The sequence below is a fragment of the Parambassis ranga genome, chromosome 21, assembly GCF_900634625.1.
Source record: "Parambassis ranga chromosome 21, fParRan2.1, whole genome shotgun sequence".
NCBI classification, from domain to species: domain Eukaryota; kingdom Metazoa; phylum Chordata; class Actinopteri; family Ambassidae; genus Parambassis; species Parambassis ranga.
In genome coordinates this window covers 13337850-13350180 of record NC_041041.1, presented here as the reverse complement: position 1 = coordinate 13350180, position 12331 = coordinate 13337850, and the positions used below count along the sequence as shown (strand labels likewise).

The 12331-nt window shown below is 44.7% G+C and overlaps 1 protein-coding gene across 1 annotated transcript in view; it reads left to right on the top strand.

The window, feature by feature from the left end:
- myo10l3 (myosin X, like 3) overlaps window positions 1–12331 on the top strand; it is a 44008-nt gene that overhangs the window by 25037 nt on the left and 6640 nt on the right. The window contains exons 15-25 of the mRNA XM_028393331.1: window positions 54–146; window positions 1531–1599; window positions 3228–3310; window positions 3390–3498; window positions 4292–4372; window positions 6197–6321; window positions 6442–6553; window positions 9050–9156; window positions 10504–10905; window positions 10979–11009; window positions 11099–11908. Coding sequence (XP_028249132.1) covers window positions 54–146; window positions 1531–1599; window positions 3228–3310; window positions 3390–3498; window positions 4292–4372; window positions 6197–6321; window positions 6442–6553; window positions 9050–9156; window positions 10504–10905; window positions 10979–11009; window positions 11099–11908 — 2022 coding nt within the window. The remainder of the gene's footprint in view (window positions 1–53; window positions 147–1530; window positions 1600–3227; window positions 3311–3389; window positions 3499–4291; window positions 4373–6196; window positions 6322–6441; window positions 6554–9049; window positions 9157–10503; window positions 10906–10978; window positions 11010–11098; window positions 11909–12331) is intronic.

Below are 12331 nucleotides of genomic sequence, written 5' to 3'. Positions count from 1 at the left end.
TGACTGCGGTAAACTTCACCCTCTCTGCTCCTCTGTCTGTCTCCCCCCTTTAGAAACTGGGCATGTTGGCTCTTATCAATGAAGAAAGTCGCTTCCCCAAAGGCACCGACTACACCCTTCTGGAGAAACTGCACAGCCGGCACGCAGTGAGTCCACACGCATGCAGCTCTTTCACACACCCAGACTTTCACAAAGCCATAAAAATGACCTATATCCCTCCACCAAAGCTCCTTAACCCCAGCAGAGGAAATGCCTTCACCACCCACCAGCTCAGACGGCCTCAAAGAGTTAAAACCTGGCTGGTGAATTGCCTGCTGCGATTGAGGGCGTCTGTGCAGCACTTGTACACGCCCCCGACTGCTCTCACATGCGAACACAACAAAGCTGAAATGTGATCAGCCATTCTGTGGGTCTGATCAGCATTGTGTGCAGGAGAAAAGAGTGTTCTCAGAAAACCCAACAGAGTTTTCTATGACGGGAAAAACACGAGAGTGAGACCTCAGAACTGGCTGACCTCTCCCTGAGGTGTCTGATCCAATGTTACGTTTTATAAGGCCACAATCAGAGGATTAGAGACTATTTGTCTTTCATTAGGCGAAAGGTGTTGAATAACAGTTATTTGATTGACATAAAGTTACTCAACAACAATTTTGATAATGGAATCCCATAAATGAATAACACAAACCCGTTTTTTGTAATGATCATTAGAAACAGAACATACTGTCATTTTCTGTGAGATTACTGTTTGATTTTGGGGTGTGAATCTGTCACTTAAAACAAAATGAACACACTCTCCTCATAATATTTGAACAGCTCAGCAAACAAAACAGACAATCTGACCTACAGAAAGTAGTCCAGATCACTGTCAAAATGGCAGCCACTGAGCTCCCTCTTTATCGTAAGGTTGGTCTAAAGTTGCCCAATCAGGTAAATAAAGTGCGTGTTGGATGAAGTGCAAAGTGTCCATCTCATCAGTACCAGACACAGGAGCCCACAGCTTGGTCATTTTTCATTTTGTAAGTAAATGTATCGACACTCAGGTCTGTGTACCGTCATGTTGCTCATCACCCTGTCATGGATCACATCAGTGGGGGCGTATCATCTCCCGGACTTTCTCTGTCATGTTTAACTTCACTCACTTCTCCACCATGCTGTGAGAAGGAGCACCCTCCAGTTTGGATGTCACCATGTCATCATGGATCTTCTTAAGACCTTGTGAAAGATCAGGACATCACAAAGATAGCATTCACTCTATGTGCTGTTGTGCCAATTGCTCCAAGCCACTCCTCCTTTTCACAGAGCTAGAGTTGTGTACAACAGCACACACTCAGTGATATCTGTCTATTGTTTAGGATCACATTAATGAAAAAAAAATATTTGTTGCAGCCTTGGATCTATGCTACCAACCACTTGGTTGAACTCTTAGAGAACTCAATGTACTATGTGTGCTGCTTAAATGGATTATAGCTAATTAAGTAGACATGGACAGCATTTCTAAAAATCTGTGGTCTCTTTGTCCTCTCTCTCTAGACAAACCCATATTATGTGAAGCCCAGAGTGACTGACCACCAGTTTGGCATCAAGCACTACGCTGGAGAGGTAATTACCAACACTTACACACACACAGATACAGAATGAAATTAATAGTGCAGTGAAGTGAGGTAGTTGTTGGATGAGCACTGGGATCTCCTTTGCCAAAATCTCCTACAGGATGTCTCCCTTTTCATGACTTAAGAGAATCAGCTTCATGGTAGCATCTTATCCGTCCTTTGCTTACGTGATGACATCGATGGACATCCAGTAAAGGGCAAAAAGAGATCAGGGCAGAGGGACAAACTGAATGGGATGTGGAGCAAGGGATTCGCCTTTTCATAAAGAATGGCTTTATTAGCTTGACTCAGACAAGGTCTCCTCAGTGTGAGAGTGGCAGCTCAGTCACAAGCCTGGCATGGACGACTATGGTAATGACCTGTTCCAGAGAGGACAGGCAGGCCAGCCAGTTGTTCTCTCTCTCTCTCTGCCTCTCTAGAGTGCGTAGTCGCCTCTCTGAAAGCTCTTTCTGTTACATGAACTGCTGCTGTGTGAGTTTACTTGAGGGGAAATTGTAGCATCTTCCCATAGATTTGATTACTGTGGTGCCAGAGGTAATTCAAGTTAACTCTTTTGTTGGTCAGACATGAACAGAAAAAAAAGCTACAACTACATCACTATAGCCCATGGGCACATACTGTAAGTAGAAACAGCTTTTCATAAAGTGGAATCTATATTAAAAATATATGTGTCAATAACAAGAGCCAAACCATGATGTTTGTCTGTTTAAAATATCATTTTTTAAGCCAACAAAGTTTCAGTTTGTTTAAAATAAACTGTTGCAGTCTGAAGCTTTAAATATGTAATTACAAAGACAACACACCCAAAAGTTGTGTAAGTGACGTCATTACAACCAAAAATCTTGGAGAGCCTGTCTTTGTGCGAGCAGACTGACTCTCACTTCACATAGCTGCAGCTGTCAACATGACTTCCGCCTCTTTCAACACTTTCTCTTGCTCTGGAATCAGAAGTGTAAAGGCACTTAACAGAAAACAAAGCTACTTTCTTAACTCACAGAATTATCTTTTTAAATTGACCAGTATCAAATGTGTTCAGCAATTCAAAAAGGATCAAAAGAATACTTGTCTCTTGTGACAGACCACAATACTTATATTTTCCAACACATGGCCCCATGTGGGTTGTAGAGGGCTGGGACTGCCTCTAGTAAACAAACCTTAAAGTGACTCACACAGAGTTGAGTCTATTTGATAGAAAAACCAAGTGGTGTTTCTGTGATTTATACGTATGCACGTGCTGTCAAGTTTGGATTTGTTCTGAGCCTGAAGGCTGAGGAGTGGGGGGGGATGGGTATTTTAGTGGAGTATACACACAAAGCTGTAAAGCTATAAGCTCACTCTCTCACACACACACAAAAAACAAGCTGCAAACAGACACAATACAATCAGGGTGGGTGAGGAATGCCATGTTGATGCTGAACAGAGCCCACACCACACCTCATGCACAGTGTAAAAGTAAGAAATACTGCATATAGATGGACATATTTAATTCAAATCTGCAAAGACTGAGCTAATAATGCTGTGTAAACACTAAGAGTGACAGATATTGACAGATAGTTTGACTGTTATGCTACCAGTTGCCCATGTGGAAACTCTTACTTTTCATTTTCACCTGTTTAGGTGCTTTATGACGTGCGTGGAATCCTGGAGAAGAACAGAGACACCTTCAGAGATGACATCTTGTTTATTCTCAAAGACAGCAGGTGAGCACACTCCTGCCTCACCTTGCCTGAATCAGCTCTTATGAATACGTGTCTCTAATCACTCATCCTGTTCTGGCAGGCTTGACTTCATCTATGACCTTTTTGAGCGCGTTGGCAGTCGAAATGGAGACGAGACCCTGAAGATGGGCACGGCCCGACGCAAGCCCACTGTCAGCTCTCAGTTCAGGGTGAGACTGAAGCTCTGTGTGACCTAAATATCACTCCGCGCTCACTGCTGTGTGATTTTGTCATCACTTACAATGAGTTAATTGTCTCCCATGTGCTGCTGCTGATCACTCCTAACATTACGCTTGTTATGTTGGTATGATGAGTGTGAGCGTGGGGTCACAGATAGAACATGAGGGGCTGAAATCATGGAGACACAGAGAGAGAGGATAATGCTGTCTGTGTATTTGATCTGCAGAGGATGATGGTTGATGGGCTGTGTGAAATATGTGGTTGTGTGTGGGGGTGGTGGTGGGGGTTTAGCTTAGCATGTCCTAACTGCCGTGTGGAGAGAAGGAGCAGGGGAGGACTTTGGCAGGCTGCCCCGGCTTGCAGTTCCTAAAGCCAGGGGATTAGGGTTGATGGCTGGGCAGAGAGGGGCCAACCAGGGGCCAATCACGCTCAGCTCTGCCAGGCCAGGCCTCACTGGAGACAGACTGTCTGAGGCAGGGAGGAAAGCGAGGCTGGAAGAGTCTGTGAGGTTCAAGGGTCCTCAGAGTGTGTGTTTGTACATGTGTGTCTCCCTGGGTAAATATAGGCTGAGTAATCCTGCCAGAGATGGAAACTATAAAACATTAATAGCGTGTAGTAATGCAAAGCTTAGATATGTAGATAACCTACGGTACTAAACAAATCTAGATTTCAGCTTTTATTGACATGTGTGTTGTAGCAGCAAAGGTACTTCAAGATAAACTCCATGAGATGTTTGTCATTTCTGCAGTCTCAGTTTATGCTGTTGTTGCTGCTGTGTTTCAGGACTCACTCCACTCCCTGATGGCAACACTAAGTGCCTCCAATCCCTTTTTTGTACGCTGCATCAAACCAAACATGGACAAGGTAGGTCATGCAAATTTCATTGCACACACAAACACACACAGACACACACAAAATGTCAGCAACCCTGCCAGGTCTTGTCAAGGTCAGTGCCTGTGAACTTAAACCTCTTCAATTCTATTCATAGCTCCCTTTGCTTTGATATTATAAGCTAATATTTAGCTTGCTGTCTCCATGCTTTATGACTCCTACTAAAAGGAAAAGGCATTTTACAGTGTCGTGACACTCATTATCACAAAGTCATGTACTTTATCCACATTAAAAAAAACTTAAACTACAAATTTTCTTTACTAATAAACTCATACCGCTCTCCAGCTGTAATGAAAAAGCTCTCATTGTACTTCTTCACATAAAAGAGCTATGTACCAGCACATTCCTGCCATTTTGGCCTCTTTACCAAAGGTCAGAGGTCACTGCTGGTCACTCCAGCTGCAGCGGCTTGGCTGATGCTCCGCTGATCTGGCTGCATCAGTGGAATGCCAAGATAAGACCACAGTGCTCTGGCTGTCTTGCGGCTAGCAGGACATTTATTGACTAGCTCTCTATTACTCCACTGCTTTTTACCACAGCGCTGTGCCCTTTACACATAACTACTATGTAATTATTAGACATTGAGAGTGTTGGTTATGTTTCTTTATTTTCTGTGTGAATGGTTATGTTCTCCCTGTCATTGTTGTTATTCTACACAGTATAAGTGTCTTCTCTCAGCTCCACACCCTTCCCTCTGACTTGTGGAAACTGTGCTGTTGCCCACCTGCACTTTTTCTTCTTATCCTTTTTTTCTTTTTTCTGTTGTCCTCTCTCATCTGTCCCCGCCTCGCATTCGTCGCTCACCTGGAACAAGCCCTTCTTTCCGTTAATCCTGCAGTATAAGAGAATGGCACGCACAATCCTCTGATGTAATTACATGCGTGCACATACAGAGTAAACAGTGTATTTTTGTGATTTACATGCGCCTGCTTTTCTTGGAATAAATGTCACTGAGGGAAGGGTCAGCGTGTGTTTCATTCAAGCAAGTGTCGCACCTCTTTCATCTGCCTAAATCCCCTGCTAAAGAGCAGAGTTCAGAGCTCAGAGGGGTGCACGTTTATGCATGTGCGTTTCATTATGAACATGAACACATGCAAGCATGCGAGCGCCTTTGTATCCTAGCCTTCATATTAGCCTGTAATTAGATTGACACTGAGGAATGCAGTGGTCCTGTGCAGGGCTTATCCAGTACTGGATGGTGACAAATGGCCTTCGTGAGGACCTAAGTGATCAGGCACGCTGTTTACAGAGGCGGCAGACATCACAGATCCTCTCTGATAAGTAGGCCTGAGGATTATTGGTAACACAGAGTGAACTGTGAACAATGCAGTTGATTATTCCAGATAGAAAGGCCTCCCTGGCTGGCAAGGTCTTGCTCAATACTATTCAGGTTTCCCTCTGACGGTGTGTGTTTTCTCTTTAGTAACCTGATTGTTAATGTAAAATGATAGCACACACACCGTGGTAATTTACTTTTTAGTTCAAGTTTAACTTGACTTAGTAGTTTTTGAATGGGTGTGCCTACAGTGCTTAGGTGTCCCCTGAATGGAGATTATATTTATAGAGCACATACTTCCACACTATAACAACACATCTGCTGATTTCTGTAGGCCCGCCTCCAGTGCCAAACTAATGAAGAAAAAAGTGACGCAATCGAATACTATAAACACTGAGCTCTTCATGTTACTGTTTGACATCTCTCAGTGAAAGCAAAGACTCTCTAAATGTGTGTGTGTGTTTTCTCACTAGCTCTGATCCACATTATTATTAATGTTGTTTTATTGTGCGTCCCTACAGAAGCCCAACCAGTTTGATCCTGATATTGTCCTGAACCAGCTGAGATACTCTGGGATGCTTGAAACAGTAAAGATTCGCAGGGCTGGATTCCCTGTCCGGAGAACCTTTGAGGACTTTTACAGCAGGTAATTTGGCCAACAAGTGGCCAGATATTAAAGGAGATCAAATTAATTTTGTTGTACAACACAAAGGTCTCTGCTTCCTGGTTGTAAATACATTCATGTCATGTGTGTGTGTTTCCACAGGTACAAGATGATTGCGCAGAACAGAGTGCGCTCTGACGAGAAGCAGAGCTGCTTGGAGCTCCTTGCACTTCATGACAAAGCCAAGAAAGAGTGGCAGCTGGGGAAAACAAAGGTGCAGCACACACACACACAGACTCATACACATGCCCAGACATGCTTTTGTCACTTTGGAGGACATTGCATTGACTTACAGTTGATATATACCCTGGATATTTTCAGCAAGCAATGTAATCTCTAAAACTATCAAATAAAAAGGTTTTAATGTGCAGAGCAGTGTGGGTCCTCCAAATGTGTCAGAGTGAAAAGATATGTCCCCACAATGAACTAATACACGCACACACACACACACACACACACACTGGGGCAGGATAGAGTTGCAGCCTTGGAGCGGACAAGAGCACAGCTGGGCAGGCTGGGTGGGGATTAGGTGAAATGTTACTTTATGTTGTTCTGTAAGACTTTGCAGTAAAAAAAGATATGCTCAATATTAAATCAATATTAAGTTTAATGTATGTCACACTCAAACACACAGCTCCACTGAGATCCAGTGGTATGCAGAAACTACCCAGCAAATCTTTCACAAGTCAAGTCAAACTGCTGGCTGCTGATGTGCGCCACAGTTTCTGTGACTCATGTCCCAAAGATTTTTCTGACTGGTTGTGGCCAATCTACCTCTCTCTTGTTGTTGAGTTACTCTTTGACTCCTAAAAAAAAAAATCCCTTTGACACTGTTACTGTAACCCAGTGCAGGGACTTACAGAAATCTGAAGCCTTATTGTAGCTGGAAGAGACTTTCACTGAGCTGCTGATTTATTAAACTAAATTCACAGTGAGTGATTTAGCTTGCAGGGATGAGATGTTGCAGCTGAGCAGAGGCTAGACGGAATCATCCTAGAAATCTTATTATAGCATTAAAGATTTGTATCTGTTGCAGTTCAGCTCCTGTGTCACTTATCTCAGACTCTTTCTGGAGCTTTATTTCAAACAATCATCAATCCTCCTTCAGACTGTTTACTCTTAACTGTCAATGAACCATTAACTTTTAATGACCGCTCCAAGCTGGACAACAAAACTGATAAAGGATATGAAAAGAGTTTTTTTTTTTATTTCTGACCCATGTTTAGTTCCTGCTTTAAGTCATGTCTCTTGTGTGGTTGTTGAATCATTAAGACCCTCCTTGTTTCGGCTGGCGCACTATAGTGTCAGCTCCACATATAGCACACTGAAATATATAAAAAAAAAATGTTGTGATGTGAGCCACATGTTTGGTTCCTTTACTGTAAAGTGGCACATAACCACTAATGTGCATATGCCTATGTATATTACATATCTCACACATGTGCACAGATAACACCAAAACATCTCTACCCATTCAGGAGCAGCAGCACTTTGCTTTGCTTCATTCAGTGTATACACACAAAGAAAGAATGGATTGTTTTTCAAAGCAAAACCCCCAAAAATGCACAGTGGGGCTGAGAGTGTGTCATTTTGCTCTCGTGTTTTTGATGGCAGCTCAATATTTTTGGGTTTAGGGTAATGTTGTGTGGGTTGTGGTGGGAAAGGGGCTACATTTCCTTTGGAGAAACAATCTGTGTGTAATTATATACGTGCTGATTGTGTAGTAGAGGAAGTGTGTGCCCAGAATTAGGGGCTTGGGTGATGGTGTGTGTGTGTGTGTGTGTGTGTGTGTGCTTGCGAGCCATTTGTTTTACAGATGAGGGAAGGATGTGGACGAAGAGGAAGCTTCCTCCTCTCACAGATTTTACAGAAGCAGGCAGGGCTGCAGCTGTGAGATCCTTTGATTAGTGGAACATCTGGGACACACACACACACACACTAATAGGTCTTCCCCATTACAGAAGCTGTTGATCCTCTAGGCCAGCAACACATATTACTATTACAGCATCATATCAACCCAGATTTCATAGCTGGCAGCTTCCCCCAGACAAAGAGAATCTGATTATGTTTATAATATTTCAGCATTACATGTATAAGTTTTAGTTTTGGAGAACTCAGATGTCCTTCAGAGACAGACTGAAGTCTGCAGGAGTGAGGGAAGGGTTAACTAAACTCTGTCTCCTTCCTGTATAAGAGCAAGGAGGGTGTGGCTTTCTATCTGGACACAAGCCACCATCCCTCCCCCTCATCCCTTCATCCCTCCTCTCCCTGCATCTCCCCTCCCTCTCTGTGCCTTTCTGCCTGTGCATGTCAGTCGAGCTACCAACGCAGCTGTAGCAGCAGAAGCAGCAGAAGGAAAACGCTCAGGAAGGACGCCTGAACACAATGAGGCTCTGCAGCAGCAGCAGCTTTAGCAGCAACACTGCAGTCCCAGTGCCAGTCTCCCCTTCTGCTCTACTCTGCAGTCAGGGAGAGCAGCTAGCCTGCTAGCCTCAGCTGCACCACAGCTTCCTCTGCAGTGGGCACGGGGCGCTGCCAACAAACAACAGGGGCCCTTCACATTTCTGTGGGCCCTCTTTTACAGCCTTACCAAGAAGAGGAAATAACCCACCCCCTTCTCTCTCTCTCTCCACTGCCTCCCCAAACCTCCCTCTCTGTGTCTGTCTTTTTCTGTCACTCCTTGTTGGCCGTGGCGCTGCTCGTCCCGCAGGTGTTCTTGAAGGAGGCCCTGGAGCAAAGGCTGGAGAAAGAGAGGGAAGAGGTGCGGCGCAGGGCTGGCATGGTGATCCGCGCCCACATCCTCAGCTATGTGGCAAGGTGAGTAGTGGAGTGAGGAGGAGGGGTGGGATGGCTAAGTGGCAGCGACAGTTGTCACTGTTTGTTTTGTAGTGGAGGTGTACAGCCTGTGTATGCTGGGGTGGGGAGGGGGGTGGGGGCTGCGGATTATTACTATTCGTGGAAGCCTTTGCACATTTGTTTACCTTTGTGTTTGGTTGGTGTGTTATGTGGGCTTCAACCTTGCTGGTGGATCAGTCATCACAAACTATGTTCATATTAACAGAGTTTCTTATCTCTAGTTTAGAAACCAGTGTTCATAAGACGTCAGGTGTATGTAGGCAGGTGTATGTGTATGTGTATGTAGGCAGTTATGTCAAATCAAAAATGTGAAATGAACCAAAACAACAATACATCATGTGTAGTCATGTTATTAAAGACATGTCAATACCTAGAGCTCCTTTAGGCATTCTTTGAGGATGAAAAGTCAGTACACATTATTGACAGTGTGCTAGAGTTCTTGCCTCTTTGAACAGATGTATGCTGGGCAGTGTAATCTGAAGTGATCTATGCATTATGCTCTTTCGCTAAAAACACATGTACCCATGGACATGATTTATTAGTACATAATCAGCACACTCATTTCTTGACTGCCTTTCCAGCCTGAGCAACACGTTTTTTTCACCTCTCTGCTCTGCCCTACAGACAGAGACATCCATCCCCACAGTTATTTAAAAATCTGCACACGCAGACACCCATAGGCATGTAATCTAACTGTACTCCACCTGCACGCTGCCATATATAAAGTTACAGAGAGTCCTCTGAAAGGCTCCGCTGGGAGACTATAAAGAAGACTGATGACAGCGTTCAGGTTGTGGGTTTCCTTCCCCTCACAGTTGTCCATGCTAACGACAGAGCCTCGGGAAGTTCCCCATAGACACAAGCGAAGCCTTTGTGTTATTATGTGTAACATTATCTCTGCTCAGAGTCTGTCCTGAGTCCAGTCAAAGGCCATGAGGTGATTACTGTGGACACTAGGTCAGGCTAAGGGTCAGAGAGTCAGAGCAGTGTGTGTGGTCCTTAGAAAGTCATGTGCGTTTGTGTGAGCGTGTTTATACATATGTGTGTATTTAATGCATGTGTTGTGTGTGGGTGATGGGGCTTAGTCACAGGGCTAAACACAGCAGCCCACACCACCACAATGGAACAGCACAGGCTCATCAGACTCCAAACATTGCACAGTTCACAGTGTACAGGCCTTTTCAAATAAACATGCCGAAAAAAGAATGACAGAGACCACATAAATCTGTGCAATTTTACAAAAACTTTGTGAAAGTTTTTGACAGTGTTTACATGTGGGTTTTGCTTTCTGTTTGATTTCTTCATCAGGAAACAATATAAGAGGGTTTTGTCCAGCGTGGTCACCATCCAGAAGAACTACCGTGCTCACTTTTGGAGACGCGTCTTCCTGCGCCTACGCTTGGCTACCATCGTCCTGCAGAAACACCACAGAGGCCAGCTGGCCCGATCCGTCTATCGCCAGCTCAAGGAGGAGAAGCAGAGGCAAGAGGAGGAGGAGAGGAGGAAGAGAGAGGAGGAGGAAAAGGAGAGGAGACGAGTAGAAGAGGAGCGGAAGAGGATGGAAGAGGAGAGGAGAAGGAGGGAGGAGGAGGAGAAGCAGAGACTAATGGAAGAGGAGATAAAGAGGAGGGCAGCCGAGGAGGAGCAGCAGAAACTGATTAAGGAGAAAGAGGAAGAGCAGAAATTAGCAGCAAAAGAAGACAAGATGAGGTGAGTTGTGGTTCATTGTGTGATTTGCTGGATTAAAACAAATCATCACTAATGTGTACAAATTTGTCTTCAGGAACTCACTGGTGAATGGTGCCTGTCAAAAGGTAATTCAAATGAGCTAATTCACATTTAGGGCACGAGCTGTTATTGCAGTCAGTGAAGCCATTTTTCTCTTTACTCATGTGATCAACAGAAGGAGCTGTCCCAGACAGTGTCCTACAGCCACACATCTGAGGAGGAGAGCCGTCAGATGGAGGAGATCCTGCGGCTTGAGAGGGAGATAGAGCGGCTGCAGAAGCAGCAGGAGGACGGCGTGTCCCTTCTTGGAGACATCTCCCATGAGGAGCTGCGCCAGATGAGGGATGCCGAGATCTACAGACTGGAGAAGGAAGCTTCACGTGTAGCCACTGAGTTCCTGGAGCTGCTAGACTTTGGTGGTTTGGAGCCATCCCTGTCAAGTGAGGAGAACCTCCATGACCCAACTGAATCTACCGCTCCTCTGGCAGAAGAGGAGGTAGATGAAGGTTTCCACGCTGAGGACGAGTGCATCCCTTTGCCTGATTTCCCTCCTCCAGCTGCTGTTCCTCTTGACAAGGAAGTATTCCAAAGTATCCCTCCTCCTCCTGCTGCATTTGCAGAGGGACTAAAGGTCTCCCCCTCTTCAGCCTCGTCCCCTGTGCCAAAAAAGCTCACCCCTGTCACCTCCAACGGACTCAGCCGTGCCCCAGACTGCCAAACTCCTTGTCCTCCTAAGGTCACTAACGGGGAAACACAGTCGTGTCAGAGGGTAAGCAGAGGATCAGGCTTTGAGCCTGTGAGCGAGGAACTGTCTCACACAAACCTGCCAGACCCAGAATCAGACTATGACCAGGAAGAGTTTGAGGAGGCTCATGGGAGCTCAGGCGCTAGCACTAACGACGGCCATATCACAGATGAGGAGGTGTTGCGAAAATCCTCCTGCACCCAGAACAGTCTGGATTCCTTCAGGGGAAGCTCAGACTCGGTGAGAAACAACAAGCAGTTGCTGTCAAATTGTTGCAAAAACAATGTGCTAAGTTGCACTTTCTAATCTTAAAATCCACATGTGTTATTATTTAGCAACATCTGAGGTCCAGAAGAAGGAAAAAACAGTAGATCTGAAAAAATAAGGAAGCACCCCTCTAGATGAAAAGCAACCGTTATGTTCTTTTGTCTGTATACATTGGAACACTACATTTTCCATTTCCATATCAGATATAACTTAACCCATTGTTCTCTCATGCACAGACACACACACCTAGATTTCCTGTGTGTATATTATGCTTCCTACACATTGACTCAAGATTAATTGCAGTTTGCATTTGTGCGAGCCTGGAACCATCAAGTAAAACACTGTAGGAATTATTTGTTTTGGCTCTGCTGATGACCATGTGAATCTCTACAAAGA